Source organism: Silurus meridionalis, chromosome 19 (genome assembly GCF_014805685.1).
Source record: "Silurus meridionalis isolate SWU-2019-XX chromosome 19, ASM1480568v1, whole genome shotgun sequence".
In the NCBI taxonomy this organism is placed as follows: Eukaryota; Metazoa; Chordata; class Actinopteri; order Siluriformes; family Siluridae; genus Silurus; species Silurus meridionalis.
The window spans coordinates 4861845-4887401 of record NC_060902.1 but is presented as its reverse complement, the minus strand read 5'-3'; the positions used below and the strand labels follow the sequence as shown (position 1 = coordinate 4887401).

Genomic DNA, 25557 nt, shown 5'->3' with positions numbered 1-25557 from the left:
ATGAATACTTCACCCACAAAAAGTAATGGATAATACGGATAAGTATGAATGAAAACTAGCAGAAAGGGGAGGGGTCATGATTATCATGATCGGATTTGCATATCTTTAATGTTAGTCCGTGTTAAGAAATCATTTAAAACCCATTAGAGTTAAGCATCATGGGGCGAGTATCCCAAAGGCGTCATAGCACCGAGAGGTTTTTTTAAGTTGAATATCATCAGATTGTCTGTATAACAAGTAACATGCTGCTACTGCTGGAGTTTGCTATTTTAAGAAGAGCTGAGAGGGTGGGCAAATGTTTTCTTGCATGTACAGTATCTCACAAAAGTGAGTACACCCCTCACATTTCAGCAACCATTTTAGTATATGTTCTGGGACAATACTATGGAAATACTATGATTTACTATCCTCGAAAAATAACTCAACATACAGCCATTATTGTCAAAAAACTAAAGTGAGTACACCTAAAGTGAACATTTCAAAAATGTGTCCAAAGTGTGAATATTTTGAGTGAGCATCATTATGTAGAATTATGTATATTAATTCTCCTGGGCTGCACAGGTTGTTGCTGGGATCCTCTTTCACTCCTAGACATATAGCCTGAGCACTGACAAGCGGACCTTCGGCTTCTGCAACCTCTAAAGCAATGCTGCAGCACTCATGCGTCTGTTTTTTTAAACAGCTTCTGGTCGCACAGCACGAGGACTCAACTTCTTTAATCGACCCTTGTAAGTCCTATTCCGAGTGGAACCCCGCTTTAAAAACCTCTGTATGACCCTGACCACTGTACTGTAACTGAGTTTCAGGGTGTTATCGATCATTTTATAGCCAAGGCCAACTATTCTAATTCTTAAATCCTCAGAGAGCCTTTGCCACAAGGTGCCATGTTGAACATCCAGTGGTCAGTATGAGATACCCACATTTGTATTGTCCTGTCAAGCAGCCAAAAACATGATGAATAGGTCATGTGGCTTTGCATGGTAAAACCACATACAGCTGTTATTACTTAGGGTGTACTTACTTTTGTTGCCAGCCATTTAGACAATCAAGGCTGTATGTTGAGTCACTTTTAGAGGACAGTAAATCTATACTGCTATACAAGTTGCACATTGGCCACTCTAAAATATATCCAAGTTTCTTTTTTTAGTATTGTCCCTTGAGAAGGTCTACTAAAATAATTGCTGAAATGTGAGGGGTGTACTCACTTTTGTGTGCATGTGTGTGTGCATGTGTGTGTGTTTTACCTTGCCGTGCATCAACAACCTGAGGGTGAGAGTGACGTTCATGCCCCCATCTCCGAAGTCCTGCTCACAGTTCATTCTGGCTGCGGAGTTCGGCGCAGGGAGTCGCATGAAAGAAGCTCTAGAGAAAATGGAGCTGTTCAAGGTGATGAACTCTGCCTTTTTTTTCCCCTTTTCTTTTCGGTTGAAAATCTGACACACAAAAAAAAAAAAAACGCATTAGATCGTTCTCTTTTTTAAATGAGTGTTCACATTCCTTATATCTGTGTAAAATAGACATCTAAAAGTGAGGATAAGAAAAAACTCAGTGGTGGTGAAGGAGAGAGACAAAAAATACAATTACATTACAATAAGATGATGTCATCCATAAACAATGTCTCACAATATAGGAGTTTGCAATCAAGGAGTAGTTGAACAATTAAACTAATAAAAAATTAATTATTGAACACTAAAAAGAAACAAAAAATACAATAAATAATAAAAATTAAAAATAAATATCTGCCAATGAATGTAATATTAAAAAGCAAGAAAAAAATAAATACAATTTTATTTAATATCTGAAAAATTGAATGTTAACAATATAAATGTAAATATTAACACTTTGTGGAAGAACAGTTAAAAAACTGTAGAAATCTTAATATGTTTATATTAAGTAATATCTATAAAATAAAATTAACCATTGAAAAAAAGAAAAATTATTTATAATACATAATGTTTGATCTAAATCTATCTATTATTTGTTCAACTAAATATCATCTATTTTTATAACAGAAATTTTTCTTATTCAATAATATTTATTATACAACTTGAATTTAATTTTATGTAACAAAAAAGCTACAAAGTTATTTAAATACTAAAAACTAGAGAAAAAAACATAGGTAAGCATGTAATCTATTATTTTAAAGCTATAATACACTTTAAAATGGGGGAGTGGGTTGAGTAGATATTTCATTCGATTTCTTTAATTTAATTCACATACACAAAGATTTTAATTAAATTATAGCAAACGAGGAAAAAACATTTAATTTTTATTGCTACTAAAACCCAGCAAAACCTAGTTTACCTAAATAGGTGGAATAAACATGTTTAAAACATGGCAGTATTAAATAAAATATATAATAAATAATTAATCTCCTTCACATCTGTAGTACGGGGGTGGTGAGGAAAACCAGGTGATCAAAAAAAAAAAAGTCTGTGGTGACATCTTTTAAATTAGTTAACAAGCTGCATGATATGCTGCTAAGCTGCACATCATCCTAACATCTGGGTCAAATCTGAGCTTAGAGGATAATGCCAAACTTTTCAGTGTCAATCTGTCAATCATCTGTTTACATTTGCATAACAAATCTTCCTTTTATTTATTTATTTATTTAACAAAAAAAAAAGATAAAAGCTCAGAGTTTTTAAGCAAAGGCATCAGCTTGCATGGCCAGATGTCTTTTGTAAGGTTTGTCTGTGAGCTTGGGCGTTTCTGAGCAGCTGCTGGAGCAGTCAAATATCTCATTTGCAAAAGAAATAAGCATTAAAATGAGAACCGACTGAGGCTGATTTCGAGGTTGAAGAAGAGAACATAATGGGTGGGCGGATGTGGGAGAAACAACTATCAAAAAATAAGACCTTTGCCTTCAACCCACTTTACCTGTGTGGTCCAATTCTACCAACTTAAACCCTCAAATATTTTATTCCATTTTATGCTGAAATGGATCCTGAAACGCGGTCATAATTTACGGTTTAATCGCCAAGTCAGAAGCTTAGAGGGAGAATTGTGTAAGCTCTTGGCTATGGTGTGCCGTCTGGGTAGAATATTGGAAGAAAAGGGCATGAAGCAAGCGAAAAATAGAGAGACACTCTGGCAGACGTTTCACATTTTACAGCCACCGTGTGTCCGTGTGGCATTTCTAATAATTTTTTTGTGTTTATTTTTAATTGTTAGATTTACTTTGGTTAGTTAAAACCACTTTAAGCCACTAAAGAAAAACAGTCATCTCATAGATGACAAAAGTATTGGGACACCTGATTTTTCCAGCTATATGTTGTTCAGCCTGTTATCACAAGGTTGGATCCACACAGTAGTTTAGGATGTCTCTGGATGCGGTGGCCCTAAATTTTCTCTTTATTTGACCCAGACCGGTTAAAGCATGATAATAGCCATTTGTCAACAACATTTTGTCCATATAGTGTAGCTGAGCTACAAAGCATTCCAAAGTTAGTACTGAACATCTGGATTTGGATTGATTATTAATCTGATATTGAACAAAACATTGACATTGTTCTTCTTTAGATTTCTATTTGTTTTATCCAAGCCAATTCAACTCCACCAGCATCGCTTCACACTATGACCAAGTTCTGACAGGAATAACAATAATACAGCATCAGTCCGGCAATTTAGAACATTCAATTTAGTGTTCAATATAAAGAGAAGTAGTTTACCGTGGAGGTTTCCTTTTTGTGTGTCAGTAGTTTTGGCGACAGTGAAAATGGCTTTGGAGTGCAATTGAAAACTGCACCAACAGTTTTGCTTCGACGGTTAAGCACTACAATTTCTATGATAACATTAGGACTGCGAGTGGAATTCCTAAACCGTTTTAAAGTCTCCATCATTGAACAGCTGATAGAGAGAATTTCATGCATGGAACCGTACAAGCTATAATAAATTTCCTGGTTACACAGTAGAACTTTTTAACCATGTATTGCACAAGTATAGAAAGGAATTACTTTTAATCACACTATCTCGAGGCACCTGGATGAGAATGGGTTCCCTATACTGTCTAAAGAGTTTATCCTCAACAGTGTCACCTCTGGTTTGCTCATTTGGGATACATTTTTTACATTTAAAATGTATATCCTGAAGCTGTGTCTTACTCTCAAACTTGCGGTGATTGTTAAAAGTGCAAAACAAATACAAAGTGGAATTTGAACTCATAACCTTGCGGTCAACAGAACCTCAAAAATTTAGTTTAGGGCAAGTTTAGCAATCCATTTTATTTCCATGTATTATTGGCTACCGGTCCTCTTATTGAACGAGTTTTTTTCAGCCACATTTTAAAGAACCGATACTGTGAAAATAATTAGTTTTATTAAAGTTTAAGATACAAAGCACTTTGGGGTGCATATGATGTACGAATGATGATGATCACTTCATATTTTCTGTCCTCAGAGACATCATTACAGCTCGAGCTTTTGTTAATTGCAGGCTCCGTGTCCACCCCCTTGTTAACTGGTTATAGCGGGTATGTGTGCAGAGGTTGCCATTTTTCCATACAAGGGAGAGGTAAGGCTACAAAAAGAAAGCAGGGCACAAGTATGACAGAACCCAAAATGAAAAGATGACTGCGCCTCTCACGAGCTCCATCGTTAATGAGGCCGGCTTGTCTGAATTCGCTTGTACGGGGTGTTAATTATCTGTCACTCGACCAGTTGTGTCTGGACACAGAGACATGTTCAGTCATTAGGGTATAGCCCTTATTCCTACTATCTTTTTTTCCCCTTTCAACAAAGACTCAAGGACCAATTAAACAGCCGTTTTGAGGGGGACGATCGTATATCGAATATAACACACGGTGCACACCGATTATACCGAGACAGTTCTGTCCAGAGAGAGAGAACAGGCTGGTTGTCTTTCAGTCTCTAATTGAAGTTCCTGGGCTGTTTCTTTGTTTAGAAGCACGGAAGAACCTGAAGTGACCCAGGAGAAGAGGCACTTTAGGACAATAAACTAGATACAGAAAAGAATGAATGAATTAATACATGAAATAAACTAATCAAGTAGTATTTTATTATTTTAACATTGTTGTGAGAATTTTCTGATAATCGCTATTGTTATGGTTTGTGGCTCGAGCTCAAACTGACGCAAAATCGCCCACTTATTGGCCCTGGTATGGCATTAGAGAGTGCATATAGCAAACAAAGCCAGTCTGAACTCAGTGTGTATGTAAGATAAGGTGACATCTAAATGCAATAATTCCTACATAAAGACGAGTAGCAGATAATACAATGGTACTTGGATGTTGTAGGTTGTGTAAACTAATTATCTAAACTAAATTTAATCAGTAATAAAACAAGAAAAAAAAAAAATCTTCCTGTCTCGATATGCTACTTCCTTTTGGCATGCATTCAAACACCAAGTAATGACTACTTCACTGAAATGTAATGTCTTTTCAAGAAAGCTGTCAGCCCTGTTCACCAAATATGGCACTGTTCAAAAGGCTTTTTTGAAACTATGACACGGGTTCATGGTTCTTCACAATTAAAGCATGTGTATTATTTGTTAAGCCTCTCCGTTCCCTGTGAAACTCTACAAAGCACATCTCACATAACATGCTTGGCCACTCAAGGCCACTCGGCGTAATGTGGCAAGATTAACCCCCCACAATACTGCATTCCACCTACACTGCTGCTGTTACAAGAGATCACTACTTCTAAACAGGACAGGGAGGGACAGGGCAAACGTTGTTTAGTTAGCCAAAGTATTTTTATACGCTTTTGTATTTTTCTCACAAACAAAAGGAAAGGACACTGGGTTAAGAAAGCCTTGATGCGATGAGACAGCGATGTATGCCGAGCCGATTCTTCTCCAGTCGAGGGAGGGGTTGGTAGGATTAATTCGGGTGACTTGGTGACGCCGACGAGAAGAATCTGTCGCAGGCGTCCTTCAGCACGCACAGTGGAATTTCTATTAAGAGCCACTGTGCTTCATCATAGCGGAAATGAATAATTGAATCGCTTTCAGATGCAGAGCTGGACAGGGTTAAAATCCTCACTTGGGTATCATGCCGAGCATACACAAGCTCCATGCACACCCTGGTTACTATTTCAGAGTGCTGACCCTCATTCGTGATAAATTCATAGACTCTCTATGGGGTGGAACATTAGGATGGTCATCATTCCGGCTAATGTTCAGGCTTCGGTAGTTAAGTTTCAGCCTTGAGGCTGTCTGTGCTTGCTGTGACAATGCGAGGGATACAGTACCTCACCGCTGTGGCCTTACTGACATGCTATCTGTCTTAAATACATGCTTTAGGAAAGTGGTAATTACAGAAGAGATAATTCACTCAATATCGGATATCGGAACAGCTCTTTTGATCCAATCCTTTGATGCCAGGTATATGTGAGGTTTGCGTGGCACAATTACACCTGTGATGTTTCACATAACTTGGAAACTAAACCTTGCAGAGAGTGTTGTGGTTTTAGTATCAAATTCTGGAAGACAAAGCATTTTTTATCCGGTGTTGATTGTAACTTTTGTCCCTGGGTTCAGAAAACATATTTCAAAGATGATGTTGAGTGATTGTCAAGCACTTCAAACAACCAACAATTTGTTCCAACCAATCATTAATCACCAGTGATCTCAATGACAGATCAGCTATTGTTTCCAACAACCAATCAGTGATCAAAGACAATAAATCCCTTATAACAGCCCGGTTGTTTCCAGTGACCAAACACAATCTATAAAAAGAGCTGGCAAAAAGACAATGAGATAGCTAACATAAAGATGGATTGATTTGCCATACCGAATACAATTCTGCATTATATCAGGCATTTAAAAGTTATGTTTACATGCTTTTTATAGTAATGAAAAGGTTCATCAAATCCACGTCACTGTTGCTGCTTCTAGATTTTCAGATGGTATTTTTAAGCACCATACCTCACCTTTTAACTAGCATCAGAAAACAGTTAGCTAGCATCTCACTTAGAACACATCGTCATACAAGAGAAAGGAGATCATGCTAACTGGTCAAGCTATCTCTTGCTAAGCAAAAGCAATAAACATGAAGAAAGCTTTTTAGCAGCATTATACAATTAGTAACACTTTTAATAGCAAGATGTGCCATGTATATTCACCACAACTTTACAACTCTGATTTACTAGCCCTAAAATATCATAGTAATTATATAAATATTGTACTTTAGACACTACCCAAGTCAGACGAAAACTATAACCTTTTATTGCATCTCAATAATGAGATCATTTGCCCAAGTGGTATTTAAATAAAAATATTTTTTTTCCAGGAGTGCTTTGCATAAATAGCAAAAAATAAGCAAGCTTTTGTTTTGCTAGTGCTTCACTTCTATGGGTTTAAGTGGTCAATATCTAATTTATAAACCAATTAAACATTTTACAGTTGAACTCAACATTTATTATTACTGAGGGTATTAGAAACATCTAATTGAAAAATAAACTGTTTTATATAAAGGCAGTGATAATCTCAGCAGCTGAGGTGAGTTTGATTAGTTTCTGCTGTTCCAAAGGGCTTGTGAAAAAAGCACAAGAAAAAATTACTTCTGTCCAATAATGTTCCTTAAAAAAAGGGTTTACTTGACTGGCTCAATTATATTAAATATAAAAGACATCAAATGGGAGTTTAACATGATATACTGACTTGTGTATCCGGTTAAAATTATAGACTTATAGTAATTATTATGATATTGATATAATCCGATGTCTGATTTTGTGTTTGTGGACACCTCACCATATAATTTTGTTTTTTAAACATCCAGTTCCACATTTAGTCCCAATTTGCTGTTAAAATATCCTCCACTTTTCAGGGAAGATATTAAAGATTTTGGAGTGTGCTTGTGGATATTTGTACTGATTCAGCCATAAGGGTGTAAATAAAACCAAGTGCTGATGTTAGGTGAGGAAGCCTGTGGTTTAGTCAGTGTTCCAATTCATCCCACAGTTGTTTAATCGGATTGAGGTCAGAGTTTTACAGTAGGCTATTCAAGATCTTCCACTCCAACACATGTAAAACCATATCTTCATGACACTGGCTTTGTGCTGGATCAGGATTGCTTCTCCTAGTTCAAGTGAAAGGGAACATTTAATGCTACCACATCCAAAGACATCCTATACAATCGTGTGCCTTCAACTGGTCGGAGAAATAAGGGATCAGAATACTTTTGTCTATATTGTGTATCTGAATTTGGATTAATGAGTGTTCTTTGGGGTCTCTAGTTTCCTTTCATTACCCTGTCCTTTTAAATCTGCCAGCACTGAATGATTACCGTTGAATAAATGAGATAAAATAACAGCTGTTCATTCAGTAGCTTGAATGTAGCAGGATGCATTTTTAACAATCTTGTTAAGCATTGTCTTTTTTTATGGTATAACAGGCAGTGGTTATGCAGATCGCATCTGCCCAGTGGTGATGTAATAGTGACGATTTAACCACACCCACCCACCGGCATGTAGCAAGCAATGCAGCTTTGCCTTTTTGTCAGGCTTCGACAAAGCAAACAGAAAAGGAAAGAAAGAGCTTTGTTCCTCCCAACACCCACCCTCCCTCCGCATGTGTGCGTGTGATCACTGTAATTAGTTTGACTGTAATTGTGGGGTAAAACTGAGGTCTCTCTTCTGAAGACTGTGAAAACTCAGTGTGTGTAGATGTGTGTGTTGAACTGTTTGATCCTACTGTGACACGCAGGAAGCGTTCAGACTGTTTCCTCTCGTAAAATACTCTTTCGTGACAAGTGCACCGATCTATCAACAACCCCCCATAGCGCATGCAACAAAACTGTATTTCTATTTTAGATGCTGAACAACTAAGGTTCAAATGTTCACAGATATTTCTGAAAATATCTTTTTCCCACATTTTGTTCCTGGAAAACTGAAAATTAGGCTTTTTTATTATTATTCATACGGGGCGAAATTGTTTTTCGAGAGTGTATTTGTTGTTTTCGTCTGGATATATATATATATACACATATCCATATACTGTATATATAAAATGTATGTACAAAAGCCTAAAATGACCCAAAAAATCCTTGCAACAAATTACTCAAGCTGGACTCATATCTCTTCCCCATTGATAATACGTTGCATAACACCTTAAAGGTCAGGTCCACCATACACGAGTTATCACTACGTGTCCTGAAAAGACACTCATTACATCGTCAGATTCTTTGAAGAGAATTATAATGATGACACTTGAGGTTTTGGATTGCAGACGGCCTCGCTCATTCTGGGATACAGAACCATGAGGTGACTTGCGAAATAGCTGGTGCTTTGGGTAGCTGTGGCAATATTTATTCTCTTCTTCACTGAGTGCACAGACTCCAAGGAAACATGGCAGAAGAAAAAAAAAACGCTATAGAATGGTAGTGACAGTTAAATGACAGCAATGACCTTGTCCACCCGAGGACCTCATGTCCAGTAGAGATTTATAAGAGGAGCCTAAAGTGACTTACACAAGAAAAACAAGTGGTGGAAGGAGCGACATATAGCAATACAACATTCTGTGCTTAGTAGTTGACCTAAACTGGTAAAATGCCACGAAGACACTGAATCCAATCCAATAAGGACTATAATAATATTGTGATCAATTATATGACGAGATTTTTTTCAAAGATATTGTCAGTATTGTTAGAGTAAACTGTGTAATTACAATAAGAGTTATCTGATTTATGAGCACTGCTGTACTCCTTGGATAATATAAAATCTAATCAGTAGTGATGAGACGTGTCGGGCCTGATGTGCCCAGCTGTTTGCATGCATTTTTAAATGGCCACATTCAGTTGGAATAAACCAAATAAGTGCAAGAGCAATTTAAGCAACACTTTCCTGAATACCTAATAGATATGTATTTGCAGCGCAAATACAAAGTACGACTAATTACATATTCAGTTCAGTGTTCTGAACTTTGAGAAATTTTTCCTCAGTTTTCATCAATCAATTCCTCCATTCAAGCAGACAAACAAAGGTTTGCATGCTCTTAGGACCGCATGAAAAGGACACAATTAATTTACTGCTGGAAGGCAGGTATGTTTTTTTCCCTTTTTTTTTCTGGTTACAATTTTTCACAAGAGTGCTTTCTGACAGTACTGAGGTTTCAACTCAAATTTTAATACATGCACAGCTTCCAAGCCAATAACCCTTAAATAAATACATAGACTAAATGGACAAGTATTGGGACACCTGACTTTTCCAGCCATATGTGGTTCTTCCCAAACTGTTACCACAGAGTTGGAGGCGCACAATTAAATATGTCGTCTTTGGATGAAGAAGCATTAAATTTTCCCTCCACTTGAACTAGAAGACCCAAACCTGTTCCTGCATAAAAATTTCCCAATGCACAGCTTCATGAATATATGGTTTAGATGGGTTGGAATGGAAGCTCTTGCTTTGGCCTGCTATAAAGTTTTGACCACATTTGAGATGAATCTGAATGCTGACTGCACCTTCAGGTCTCCTCTCCTTCAGTACATGATTTTACTAATGCCCTTGTGGGCCATAGATTAGTATCTCCACATCCACATTCCAATATCTAGTGTAACTTCTTCAGAGTTAGGTTGGAGGTTACAAAAACAGAAAATAAGGACTAAATGTGGAATGGGACGTTCGAAAATCACAAATCTTATGGCCAGGTGTGCACAAACCTTTGTCCATAAAGGGTCCTAGCTGCAAGATGATATTTGCTTCATATTTAGAACTTATGTAAATATTGTCTAAAGATATGGATATAAAAAACGACATAAAGGCTATGCAGTGTGCATGCTGCTGCTTGTCATTTTCATTTCATTCTGCATGAAAAACTTTTGGATATCACATTGAAACTGCTAATGTGGCCAAAACATAAAAACAGCATGTTCAAAATTACCAGTGTTACTGTGGACTATTCCATGTGCATTCAGTGCCAAGTGCAAATTCAATCACATTGTCTCGGGATGACTCTCTCGCTCTCAAACACACATGCGCACATGCAAACAAATAAGCTGTTGGAAGGACAAAACGGATTTGAGTACTAAACAAATGTGCTCTGCCGGGGGTTCTACACATCGTTCCTCATGATTTGGAAGCCGAGGAACAATTGAGTGCACACACGCACCTAGCCAGTGCACTCTCAAATCATTTTAGCTTAGATTGAAGACTGATCAAAGAGCATAAACATCCCCCTACTGTTTTACAGACTTAGCTAATCAGGGACGCAAATCAGACACGAAGCAAAATCAATATCTTTAGTGGTGAGCGAATCAGGCTGAGTGAGTCGCCGAACCTTAACACAACTCACGATGTCGTAGTGGAGCGCCCACATAAATTGAGATCTGGGGTCAGTGTCATTAAGTCAGATCCTTGCTGTAATTATTAAGACGTGTCTCTTGCATATATTCGAAGTGTCTGTTGTGACTGAGACTAGGCCTGGGGATTATTCAAATGATGTTGGACACCGCAGAACATTTGAATGTCAACACTTGACTTTCACTGCCTTCAGGGAATAGACGAGACAGGACGGAAGTGATACGATGATACCATTCTAATGTTGGATGGAAGAGGGGGGAACGGATCACAGGTCGAGTCTTGTTTCGTTGGTATTGATCCTCTGTGACTAGATTGACCTTGACTGGAAGTATTCTTAAAATCTCCTGTTTCAGTTGTACAGTGGAATCCAAAAAAAAAAAAAAAATGATTTGTCTGACAAAACTGATTTATTTTCCATTATATAGGGATTTTTTCACTTTGTCTATATGCAAATTATTCAAAAATTACTGCATATATATCATTTCTTTTAGTATAACTCCTAATAAACAATTCACTAGAGCGATCTATAAACAATTATCAAACAATGTTGTAAAACAGACAAAAGAAGTATATACATTTTGCTAGTAGCTTTGCATTTAGACTCTCTCTCTCTCTCTCTCTCTCTCTCTCTCTCTCTCTATATATATATATATATATATATATATATATATATATATATATATATATATATATATATATATATATATATATAAATTCCCAAACTGCATTCCATCTACATGATCTAGAATCTCTAATCATACAGTATAAGTGAACTCTAACTATGACATTGGCATGGTTGTAAATCCATTATAAGCTGGTATGAGAAATTGGAAAAAGCATTACCAAGCTGTAGTTCTTCGAGCAGAAATGCATTGTTCATCAGAAAGTACAGCGGAGATTAGCTAGATTGGTTGGAAGGTTATGAAAACTCGAAGAACCCATTTCAGTCAAGAAACGGAACTGTTCTAGCTTTAACTCTTACAGCATGATTGTCTGCTTTGCATTGCTGCCACATGATTGGCTAATTGAGTAGGGAGAATTACAGTTGTTCCTATTAAACTGGTAAGTGTTCGAAGGTGCTCAGTGCCAAACCAAGTCTAACACTCCAGTCTAAATTTCATATCTATTTAAACTGCCATCTTTATTCAGGCACTTTTTGGTTTCCTGATTTATATCTTCAGCAACAAAAATCCAGAGAAGTTCTCTAATTTAAGATTCCGGTGGCTTCATAAATTATGATTTAAGCTCCAGGCTTAGAAATGAGCAATGTAACAGAAGTGACTGCTTGCAGTTTTTATGACTCAATCAACTTGATTAAAGCAGGCAGGAGAAAATGTGTTAAAGTTACACAATGTCTGCTTATACCTTTACCAATATTCAACCCATAATTTGTGTACAGTAGCTATAGTATATATAGTTTATACATAGCTTGGTTTGTAGGGTTATTGTCGAATTCATGCCAAGCATTAAAAAGTAGTCTTTCTAAAGTCTTCTATACCTTTTAACTGTAAAAATGTTCATATCAGGATTGTAATTTGATGACAGTAGGATTCCAAGCACTATCAATATCACTATTTCTGGAATATCTGTCCTCTGGGCTATTTCTGTTACAGCATCCATTCTGATGTGTCAGGAATCCAAATCTCTGTATCAATGTCTCAATGGTTCTGCTCATGCCTCGATTCCCAACGCTCCCATCTTGTCTCCATTTGTTCTCATTTAGACAGAGAAGCTCTAGCTGAAGGCAGGCGCTGAATTAAATTTGTTCAGTGATCTAGCAAGGCTCGGACTATGAGGGCTGAGTAGGTATTTAATGAGTAGAGGCAATAACATGGAACTGGTATTTTTTTCTCTTTTTTTATTATTTAATTAGATTCTCCAGAAAGGCAGCACAGTTATTATCCTTCTTCAGCCCTGCCAGTGGGTATGATGTGCCCTGTAGGAAACTCCATTTCCACTCTTCTGCTTTGAGGTCTTATTTCTCTCAGCTCAGCCTTTTTACTTGGTTCTTGCACATCAGCTGCTGAGAAGGTCACCATTTGGAGAATATTGGTAGTAAGAGAGATATAAAGAGAGAGTGAGAGAAAAATCTTCCGCCTTTCTATTCTTGTTTGCCTTTTCTGACTTTTGCCCTGGCATGGCCTGAAAGCCTGGGTGATGGAAGAGTAAATAAAGTGGAGAATAAAAAGAGGAGAAAAGTAAAACGGAATTGGTTTTGAAGTTACTGTTATGTACGCAATTGTAGAATTTACTCTATTGACCAATGCTTTTACCAAAACTGATTAAATGACTGCCAGATATCAAAAGAACTTTCAATTTTTGCTATTCGTATCAGATTACATCATAGTAAAAAAAAAAATGTTTTCACTTTTGTGAAATCAAGCACCATATATGGCCATAAGAAAAAAAAAAGAATGGTATAAAGAACCAAGACCTTCATTATGACCACTGTGCAACATCATAATACCGGGCTAAAACATCTTCTAGATTTAATGCGCATTAGGGTGAATATTTTCTGAGAAGGTGCATTTGAAATATGGTTACAGGTGCAATGATCATAAACAAGGTAGAAAATTTGCTTCATTATCCATTCACCTCTATAGTTTTCTAAAGGAGAAAATAAAGTAGATAGAATAAGAATAAACACCTATGTACAATAAAAGTACACTACGCTAAAAGAAAAAAAACCAAACGAAAAGGGTTATAACTTTTGTGTTTTGCATTCAGACAACATTCGATATGAACCCAGACATCCAGTTATATAATTCACTGTTCGGCGTGAATAGTTTTACTGTGATTTTATTACTAAATATATTTTTGCCCTTCACCTAATATCACAACCAGCTATTACTGCTTGGTTAGAATGCAACCTGATTAAAAAAGCCATGCATATTCCAAAACTCCTGCAGTGCACAGAGATTAGTGGAAGAGTGGGGTAAAAATCCAGCGCTTCTTGGACAAACAGATGCTGGCTAGTCATAAATTTACCCAAATACATAAAATAAATCCACAGCAACACATATAGATGGAAGCAAAGCCTTGAGTATTTGAGCATTTTTTATTATTCCACCTCCTTTCCAAAAAGGTGGGCTTTAAGACATCTAAGCTGGAGAGCACTCTCCAGTGACACATGTGTGGCTTGGTTTAGGGACTTGACACTTTGGCCTGATGGAGTGTGTTGCTAAAACAGCAATGTGTACCACCCATGGACTCTGTATTACTGTAAATTCCAGTACTGCAGGTCAAAACAAAACCCTGCAGCCAACATTTCCCTGCCAGCCAGGTGCTAAAATTGCTCTCTCGAATCTCCTGAGATTTCGTGAATCATTTTGTGAGGATGTGTCCATGCGTCTTGACAACAAATTATAAAACAGGACTGTTTTGCCATATTGAATGTTGTGTTAGGGTTTAGTCAGCTGTTTGAGTTTAGATGTTTGGGAGTGTGCCTCTGATCTCAGGGAATCTCCTCAGCTGTTCCTGCCTGGACAGCTGGCACCCAGAGGGGTATGTAGGAGGGGGATTGTGGGTACTTCAGACAGCCCATTGGAGTCAGTCGGATTCACTGAGATTCCTAAAAGCCTGCTTCGCAAAAACTAGCTGTAATCCCAGCCCATTACTCCAGACCGCTCTGTGCTGTGGTTTTTCATCAAGCTTGCACAAGATTCTTTTTTTTTTAAACTAAAAATGAATAGCATTTGATACAGCAAATACAAATTTAATCACTTCGAAATCTTAATTTGCACCAATATTTAGGCTCAATTTCCCAGACGGTTAAAGAGCACACGTGACCCTTTAAATTACATTTTCCCTCTCACGCCTGCTGAAAACGGTTCCCATAAAAAGTATTCATTTCCTGGTTTGGATTTTTGTCGAGAATGCCTCATCTAGCAAGTCTATAAATAGATTCAATTAGATTTTAATTTCAAGATTCTTTTCAAAGAATATGCGATAAGTAAGCAATGTGATATTGGGTGAAATTGGCTGAAACATTCAACTAAAAGAAAAAAATAATTTAAATCACTGAAAAAATATCATTGATTTGCAGGAACCAACCCCTACACTTGAAAACAAGTCCTTCAGTAAATAAAGCCCTGCAGTAATAAAAAAAAAAGTGATGGTCATTTTTTCAGCTTTTCTTTCAGCTTCTCTTTTAAAGCCTAATGAGGTCTATAGAGAATGTGCGGTTCTTGATCAAATTGCACACACACTCAGAAAAAGCCTAAACCTTTGACCTGATGGTTTTGCTCAATAAACAGTGGCCACAAGTAAGACTAAAGGTCTGACTAAATAGTTTAGAATGAACAGAGAGGTTGGCATGAGGTTAATTGGTGCACATGCCAGATTAAGAGGCAACACACTGAGCCATTGGACCTCTTTTCGGTAATAACTGCCAAGGCACGAGTGAGATGGTGCAATTATCACATAGGTTTAACTATAGGTTTCCAATTGCTAATTACATATACATACATGCTTGCCCTAAAACATGAATTCTTACACTGCATATTTTTCTAACAGCTTTCAGATAAGTTAGTCTGCCATCTTCCACATACATGACTTCATCAATGCCCCTACTTGGGTAGTGTGACAGTGATAGAGGGGAGATAGTAATTGCAACCATCCCACACTTATACATGGGTGTGGCTTATCTGTTTCTGAGTGATTGGGGGGCATACTGTCACAAAAATATTTAAGCATCCAATAGATCATTTACAGTTCTAGTGGCTAGCACAGAAATAAAGACGCAAACCCGACATATCTTTACATGCAACAAGAATGTCACAGATCATAGCTGCAATATTAGCCAGCTTACTGCTGTTGTCAATACTGCCAGAAATATGACATAGAAAAGAATAAGACCAATCCACATAGGGACATTTCTTCCATGGGTACAAAGTTTTGCTAATTTTCATGATCATTAGACAAATCCCGATCCTATATAAAATTCAAGATAGGGCTCTCCTACAGAAACAAAGTTTTCTACTTGCTTTTAAATTAAATAGTTAAAGTGTACAGTAGAAACGACAGACTAGTTTGAGGTGGAGGTTGGATTGCATCAAGGATCGGCTCTGAGCCCTTTTCTTTTTGCAGTGGTGCTGGACAGGTTGACAGACGAGGTCAGACAGGAGTCTCCGTGGACTATGATGTTTGTGGATGATACTGTGATTTGTGGTGAGAGTAGGGAGCAGGTTGAGAAGAGTCTGGAGAGGTGGAGGTACGTGCTGGAGAGAAGGGGAATGAAAGTCAGTAGGAGTAAGACAGAGTACATGTATGTGAATGAGAGGGAGTACAGTGGAGTGGTGTGGTTGCAGGGAGAAGAGGTGGTGAAGGTGGAGGAGTTCAGGTACCTGGGGTCAACAGTGCAACGTAATGGAGAGTGTGTTAGAGAAGTGAATAAAAGAGTGCAGGCAGGGTGGAGTGAGTAAAGAATATTGGCAGGAGTGATTTGTGATAGAAGAGTATCTGCAAAAGTGAAAGGGAAAATTTATAGGATGAGTTTTTTAGGGGGACAGCGCATGTAGGACGTTTTGGAGACAATGTGAGGGAGGCGAGATTGAGATGGTTTGGACATGTGCAGAGGTGGGACATATATCGGTAGGAGAATGCTGAGGATGGAGCCACCAGGAGGGAGAAAATAAGGAAGACCATGGAGGAGGTTTTTTATGCATGTGAGGGAAGACATGCAGGTAGTTAGTTTAAAAGAGGCCAATGTAGAGGACAGGGGGGTATGGAGACGGATGATCTGCTGTGGCCACCCCTAACGGGAGGAGTGGAAAGAAGAAGAAGTTACACTATAAAAGAATTGTGATCTTCAGTTTTAATTACTGAACCGGATTTCTTATCACAGATTAGCTAGGGCGTCAGCGGTCATTTGAAATCATGTCATTACCGATAATGTAATTTTATACTTTCGGTACAAAATATATAGAGCTGGTTAATTTTAGCCTTCAGTCCGATCCTCTTTCTGACATGTCATGAATTACGGTTCATATCCTGACAGACAGGCTCATTTAACATAACGAATGGATATGACAGTCAATGCTTATTATCGCAAACCTGTGCTTTAATGGATAGACTAAAGGTTACTTCATCCACTCAGGCTTGTTACATTTATATGCAAAATCTTTCGCTTGTGTAATTCTAGTATTTATGTCGGCCAATTAACATTAACCAATTTATAACAACACAAGCGAAAGTAGACAGTGTATTGAAAGCCATTCGTTCTGGAAGTCCACTTCAATTGCCGTTCTTTTATTTTTTTTAAACTACTTCTTCAAGAACATCAATCCAAACAGACCTTCTGTCTTACAGCAATGTACAAATACAGGTTCTGAGCACTTGCTTGTAAATACAACAGGGGCGTGTTTTAGGCCAAGCAATGCCAAGCCAAAGCTAATTAACTAAAGGTGACCCTCTGATTTATTTACATCCTAAACAAAGGAGCTGCATAAAACCCTGGATTTCAATCACGCCAGATAATCCAATTCTTCTAAAAGGGGGAGTGGAGAGGGCATCATTCATGGAAATTGTTTTATGAGGCTTAGGCTACGGCTTTGGTTGACCCTCTATTCAGTCATGTGCTAAAAGGGTCGCTTTCATCGTGGCACTGTGCCTTAAAGGTTTATACCATGACAGACGAAAATGTAAATTTTCGTCTGTCATGGTCTAAACCTAAACCTTTCCTGATAACTCCTGTTAAATCTCTCCATATTGCATCAGAGGTATAGTTGAGAAGCTTGTTTTTACATGATATATTAAATGTACAGACATTTCCTTAAGCGATATAATGATTTGTATGTAAATATGGTTTGTTTTATGGGCTGTTTCATACATAACCACGTAATTTTTAAATTTTCTCTATCATTAAATCACATCATACTGTGAAGATTTTTGGATTTAGTCTCCAGTTTCAGCATTTCTGACAGCAATCAATTTAAAACTATTTTTCTATACATGAAGTTTGGGTTTTCTTTGTACCATTAGCAAGCTATAGTTTTTTTTTGTATTAACTTTAAGAAAAATAAGAAGTTGCTGAATTACTGTATATAGCTATTATTAAGGAAAATGGGATGTTGTGCTTTCTATGCATTTATATTTGCACTTAGTTTTTTTCTTCCAAACTATGGAATAGGAACAACATTGCTATGTTATGTGATGACTCCAAAATTCAAGGATATGCTGTTTTGGAAATCATGCATTATATTTCCATGTCGATTATTTTTCTACATCATCTCACCCTATTATTTCCTTACATAATATTCGTTAGTAGAACCACAAGAATCATTACAGAGTACAATTTCAACATCGATTACTTATTGATTTTATTTATTCCTGACATAAACCATAGCAATTATTTTGTAAGAAATGCAAATTATCTGATTATAATTATTAGCTATGCCTTTCTAAAGTTTTTGGGAGGAATTTAATAGGGATTGGATGTGAGACTTTTTTAGGCCATGCCACCTTAATTGTGATTTACTGCTGTTTTCCTTTGTGTGTAAATGTGTAAGTGTGTGTGCTTGATGGAGTAGCCTGACATGCTAGATGGCCTAGCCTCATTAGTAAATGTCTCCCCTCGTCCTCTAGGAAGAACAACGTCATGTCCACTGATTAGCCACTTGCTGTATTGACTGGCTGTTCATTTTGTAATAAATAAATAAATAAATAAAAATAAATATCGAGCTAATGAAGTATTCTGATATGAAATTTGCCAGACTAGCTCTCTGGCTTGATTCCTGTACTCATTATTAAGTAGTATACACTCAAATGGATGTAAATAGCATGCTGACATTACAGCTGAGCTGCAGGAGTAAATAAAAAAACAGAGACTTTAGTGAGTAATTAGTGAGTCAAGTCTCCTAGAAGAATTTGTTTACAGAGTCGCAGGATGCTAATGTTTGTCGTAGCAAGCCACCTCAGAGACCTTACAATACAGCTAACTCAGCAGTTTAGCTGCTAGCATCCTTTTGTGTGCTTCTGTGCTGCTCTACATTTCACTGACTGAGCAGACTCTCTTCCTCTGTCCCCTGAGGACAGTGATTTGGGAGATAGCCAGAAGGCCCTGATTACCTCCATCCCAGCTGGCCAGACATCCTTTCCTGCCTCGTCTGTCTGCCCATTAACCCTCAGAGCACTTATTGATTTTTGTCCATCGCTTTAAGCGCCTAGCATCTTTTTGGCCATTGTGCTAATTCCTCAGTCCAAATACAAATGCGAGCTTTCCTGTCTCTTGTGAAATTCTCCAGGATGATGCCTCACCATCTGTTATATATGGTGGGAGAAATGCCCAGAGGTGCCGCACCCTAACAAAAACACACTGATATACGATGTTGAGCAGATTTCAGATGCTATACAGCATGGATGCTCAATAAGGTTTAGTTTTGGTGTAAAGAAATAGAAACTATTCAGTAGCTACCTAATTTTTTCGGCATATTACTGAGTAATTACTGAGCAATTAAACAGTTTATATCTTCAAACATTACAAACCAAATAACTGAATAAAAAATTGATGAAGTAATAAACAGCTTATGGTTTTCCTCGCACAAAATAAAGCAAGTATGTGTGTATCTATGTACAGTTTGTATTTATTTATATTCAATACTGTTTAATAAATGCTTAATACACTTTTCACAAGTCGTTTGTGCTTTTAGTGTACACAGACTCCAACATTTTGCTAAAACTGCACTTCACTTTGGAGTTTTGTTTTTTGCTATCCTCTTCATCATTCCAGTGTGACCTCCTTTTTTGCTACTCGAATTCCTTTTCCAGCAAATATACCTCAGCAATGACATTGTAATCATAATGCTGCACCCCGAAGGCTTAAAACCCCTGTACCTGCCTTGCATTTCTATAGCTTTATATAATCTTTATATATTTATATACAACAGAATACTGACTTAATATAACAGGTGGTCACAAGAGACCTACAGTCAGTGTCTGGCATTTTGCTCTTTAATTAAAAGCACATATTCTACCCACTATTATTAATTTTGACTTCAGCTTTCAGGGTAAATGTGGCTAGTGAGATCTACATTATACACTCTCCATGGACAAAATTATAGGAACACCTGACATTTCCAACCAGATGTGGTTCTTTTCCAAATCTGTTACCCACAACTGTAGAGGCTCACAATTGTATTGAATTGTCTTTAGATATGGTAACATTAAACATTGCCTTAATTAAATCAAACCTGTTCCAGCATGATAATGGCCCTATGCATAAAGCCATCTTTATGAAGATATGCTTTCATGGGTTGGAGTGTCTTGAGGTGCCTTCTATTGAGCTCTGACCTTAACCCTATTAAAAAACTTTAATATAAATTGGAATACTTACTGCACCAGAGCCTCTTGACTATTCTCATGCCCTTGTGGCTGAATGAGCACAAATCCCCATAACCACACTCCAAAATCTAGTGGAACATCTATAGGGTTTTAGAACAGTAAATGGTCACTAAAGAAAGGTCACAGTAATCTTATAATAAGGCAACTGTTTATGTAAAAATTTTTGTTTTTTATAAATAAAAATACACTATAACAAATTCTAGTAGTTAAAATACAAATATCCGGAAATATAGTTTTACATGACATTATAATTGTTAAATATATCTTTAAATATCCACAAAAATTTACAGGCAAAAGCCCTCGCCCCTTTCAAGACAATGTGGAATGTGATCCATTTATTACAGATCATTTTAAAACATCCAGTGATTCAGTCAATACAATATGAGGACATTAACAAACAGGCAGGAAGGCTGGGATTTTGTAACCCGAGTCTTTTGGCCAGGTTCGCCTCCTCACCCATGTGCCATTTTTTTTTCTTCAAAAGTTCTCCACCAGTCTGCTTCTACTTATTTGATTAGGCTAATGGACATCTGGACCGCAATCAGGGCCATCCAGCGTTTCCGCCTTAGCACAGATGCACCGACACAAAAGGATCTCTGAGATGAGGCTCTTTAATTGATGGGCGGCAAAAGACAAATTATTAGCATTTTGCTGTCCAAGATATAATTTCCTCATAATGCAATCTCTAATATCATTAGGCTATTTGCCATCTGATGATATCTTTGAAGGATTTGTAAAACAAACATGGTTTTCCTTCCTGTTCTACCTCTTACTTACGAATTAAATAGCAGGGACCGATGGTAGCTTTTCACAAGCAACTGAAACAATTATGCTAATAGATATCTGCACTGCAGAAACCACCCCCCCAAAACTCCAACTCAATCCACTTCCCAGCCTGATGAGTTGGCTTTCTTAAAATACCCTAAAGGCTAATAGCATTACAGCAGGCATGATACAGCATTCGCAGCATGACCTGTGGCAGGCATCACAAGACAAAGACAGACTGCCAATGGGAATCCATGGAGAGCTGTGGCCATGTGGCCCGTTAATGACCCACACCCGTGTTCACATTCAGTAATCATGTGATAAAAAGACTCCCTTTTTAATCACAGAGCACTTTGAGGAGATTGGAGGCCTTCTGCTTCTAAATAAACTGTTCTACTGTGAGCATAGTGCTGCAGATGTCCTGCTAAACAAATACAACTCCACAGCATCTTCACAGAACTGCTGCTTCTCAAATCAGTAGATTAAGTCCATTTTCTTTCTGCGATTTTTTTAATTGATAACCAAGATAACCAGCAAGTCCCAGTTGGACACTATTTATTTATATCTATCACCCAATCGTATGGTCATGGCAAATCGTTTAGCTGTTTTAAGGTTTCATTGGACGAATGTTTTGGTTCCATTTACACATCCTAGGACCTCATCTTGTAGTCCTTCAAGCAAACCTAGGTTTTGAATTTGTCCGTACTGTTTCAACTGTACCAATCCTGAAATTCCATCTAGCAATGTAAAGGTCTTAAATAAATCTATCTAGCATCCTTTAAATGCAATCTTACAGTATTAGGGTTTCTTCTTGCAGTTTTGAAAATACATCTAGCATCCTTAAGCATTCTTTTCTATGTTTCTCCTAGGCAATCTTTTCAAAGATCTCACAAATGATCCTCTTTTATGCTGGTCTACATAAGGAACCCCTTTAGAACATTAACTCTTAGGCTGTGTCTACACTAATCTGGATAAGTTTGAAAACTCAAATCTAAAAATGCTCCACGTCCACACTTTCGTTTTCAATCGTTCCACTTTGAAATGCTTACATCCCTGTACTGCACTAGCAAAACGTTAAACTCTTCCGCCTGCATCTTTTCTGCCTGGCATTTACTTAAAAATTTTACCCAAAAACACCAAAGCCTTCACAAGAAAAAGTGAACAATTATATTTGTTTACCATACTGATCTCCAAGACTCAGCAGTCTTCCTTCTCACCATCTCCTTGTGTTCTTTCAAAACCTGGCCTTTTTGATAACAGTATGAACATTCAAGTGTAGCACCTACTGCTTGACTGAAAATCCTATCAAGCCTTTTGACCCTGATCTGGTAAAAGGTCACATCCTCTGCTCTGTCTCCCTACGCTGCTTGGCTTAGCTGATGATAAAGCTTGCAACCCGAAACCAAGCCAGAAATGTTCTTGATCGATCCTCCTACCATCAAGAAGCTGCAGGTTCTGGATATTTTCAGTACTTGTGTTACACCCACCCTATCATTTCCCTACCCTTTCTACACCCGTGACTTACCAGAATTCTTCATCTCATGATGCAGTGCTTGAAATGTATTTGGTGTTTTTGCCAATCAATGGGTTTTTCTTTTTTTGTGTGTATTTGTTTGTATAAGGCATACCAGCGAGAAGCAAGCAGCATGTAAGCGGAGGTTTTCGGAAACAGTAAATAAATCTGTATCGTCTTTTTTCCTACTAGGTAACAAAATATTTTTAGCCAAAAATCATGAGAAACTGAGAGTCTGACAGCTGAGGTCTTGTGTGCACTCTTTTAGTAGACAGTGTGTGACTTGGGAAGCGTGTATAAATTTAGCAATGAGCTAAATGTATAAATTTGCATATTTAATCAGAATATAGTATTTCATCTTATATCTATGACAAGGATTAGCAAAAACAAAAAGTCCTTCACTCATTTTTTTTCCCTTTTAGTCTGAATAATCGAATGCAGTGCTTTAACTGTTGTAAATGTATAACAAAAGGTTTGCCTCTGGTCTAGGCAAATATCTGTTATCGGTTTTCTCCTCATCACCTGATCTCTGGCCAGTCCTGCTGCTTCGCTCCAGCTAGAAAATCTTATAATGATAAATTACAAAGACGAACATTTTGTCCTTGTGCCTAAATTGCTTGTAATGCGAGCTGGTCTATTCTTAATTCAATTCGGGTGCACTTAGATCTCACAATGATGCTGCGCCTCTTTAGGCTTTCCGGTCATTCCGGTATCTCTGAGCCTTCTAGAGATTTCATGCACGTAAAAGAATATTATATTAGCAATCAGAAGACATCCGTGTGAAGCCGTTTTTTTACTCGGAAAGCAAACACTTCTGTTTATGCCCAAAAACTCTGGTGAAGACCCTAAATGTGTATGAGAAGCATTGTTCAAATAAAACAAAGAAAAGTCCCTTAGTGGGAAATGATCATTGTATAACTAGTGATAAGAGACTCTTTATTCAAACTCGACTTGGCTGAAAGGCCAGCATTTCGACTGACAGCAGACAAAACACTGACAGCATTGAACAAATTCTTTTCTCTACTTAAAAAAAAAAGATGTTCTACTAATCCAGATCAATACACAGGGATGCAATTTCATTATTTCCTCTCACATATATATATATATATATATATATATATATATATATATATATATATATATATATATATATATATATATATATATATATGCACTAAATATTTTCACCCCTAACATTCTGTATATACAGTATTCAGTAACAAAAACACACCAACACAGGTTTAGGTTTAGAACCTTTACCCAGTTTTTACCCAAACTCAAAATTTTGATGTTATGCATTTTGAGATACTTTTCTGCTCATTGTGGCTGTCAAGATTATTTGAGTTACTCTAGCCTTGCTGTCAGTCAGTCTCCTTTGACCCCATGCAGAACTGCTGGTTACTGAATGTATTTTGTTTTTTTGCACCATTCTTTTAGAAATTTCCCATTTTCTGCCCAAACCTTTTAGTGTATTTTGTATGAAAATCCCAGAAAATAAGCAGTTTCTTAAATACTGAAATTCAGTACCATGCCAACATAAGACATCACAATTTGTCTTTATTGTAGTGTTTCATGTGAACATAAACTGAATCTCTTTACCTGTATTTAAATGATTTCATGGATTTTTGCTTCTGCCACATGGCTGACTGATCAGATAATTGCATGAATACAGTAGACTGGTATAGTGGATGGATGGATAGATGGATGGATGGATGGATGGATGGATGGATGGATGGCTCTGAATCCAAGAAGCCAATGCTTATAGATAGCAGAAATGTGTAATACACAAAGTAGTGGTAGTCAATTTTTTAATGGATGTTATACAGGATAACAATTATTAATTTTAAAAGATTCCATTTACATATCGACTGTTTTGACCTCCCACAGCCTCACACGCTTTGATTACACAGGTGATGATGGCTTTGTATTTGTATTTTTTGTTTATTTTTTGTTTTGTGTGTGTGGGGGGGGCTATTACCTATAAATCGAGAAAGAAACAGAGAGAGAGACCAAGGGACATAGAACAATCCTTATATTTTCAATATACTGTTTCTATACCTCTGGGCCAGCAGGACTGCCATGTTGTGTGAATTTTATCACCTATTTATCACCTGTTTGTTTCTATCGGCTCAAAGCCAAGCTGATAACATGGTGGCGTCTGTGTTAAATAGAGGGGCTTGCCTCGACTGGAATGTATCTGTAAACGCCAGCGCTCTAAAAAAGGCCCCGTGATACGAGTGGCTCTGGTCGAAAGAGTCAGCCAAAATACATCATAAAAATAATTGAAATGCACTATTCCAATGGGATGGCGGCCGATTCCTTTTTGTCCTTCAGTTCCCCTCTCATAAAAGCAGTACACACTGTGAGACAATGATATTTTATTTTAAAGACAGATTTATATAAAAAAAGGAATGAAATCTAAAATGGCCATCATGGATAAAACGGTAGTCTAGTCAGTGCTTTGTTCGATTGTCTCATATTTCATAGTATACTTGTACTTAAGGTGTCATGCTGCCTTTTTATTTTTGAACGCACACACAAACACACACACACACACACACACACACACACACACACACACACACACACAAGCCCACACATGATCCAGGTTTGTTTTCACAATGTATTAACAATGATTACACCACGGCATTGTAAATGCACAATTAATTTTCTAAAACAGCAGCT

The 25557-nt window shown here is 37.3% G+C and overlaps 1 protein-coding gene across 5 annotated transcripts in view; it reads right to left on the bottom strand.

Annotated features, from left to right (window-relative positions):
- The window catches only part of pcbp4 (poly(rC) binding protein 4), a 90888-nt gene that overhangs the window by 47611 nt on the left and 17720 nt on the right, over positions 1-25557 (bottom strand). For all 5 annotated transcript variants that reach the window (XM_046874931.1, XM_046874932.1, XM_046874928.1 and 2 more), the window contains exon 2: positions 1245-1433. In XM_046874931.1, coding sequence (XP_046730887.1) covers positions 1245-1352 — 108 coding nt within the window. In that variant the 5' untranslated portion in view covers positions 1353-1433. The remainder of the gene's footprint in view (positions 1-1244; positions 1434-25557) is intronic.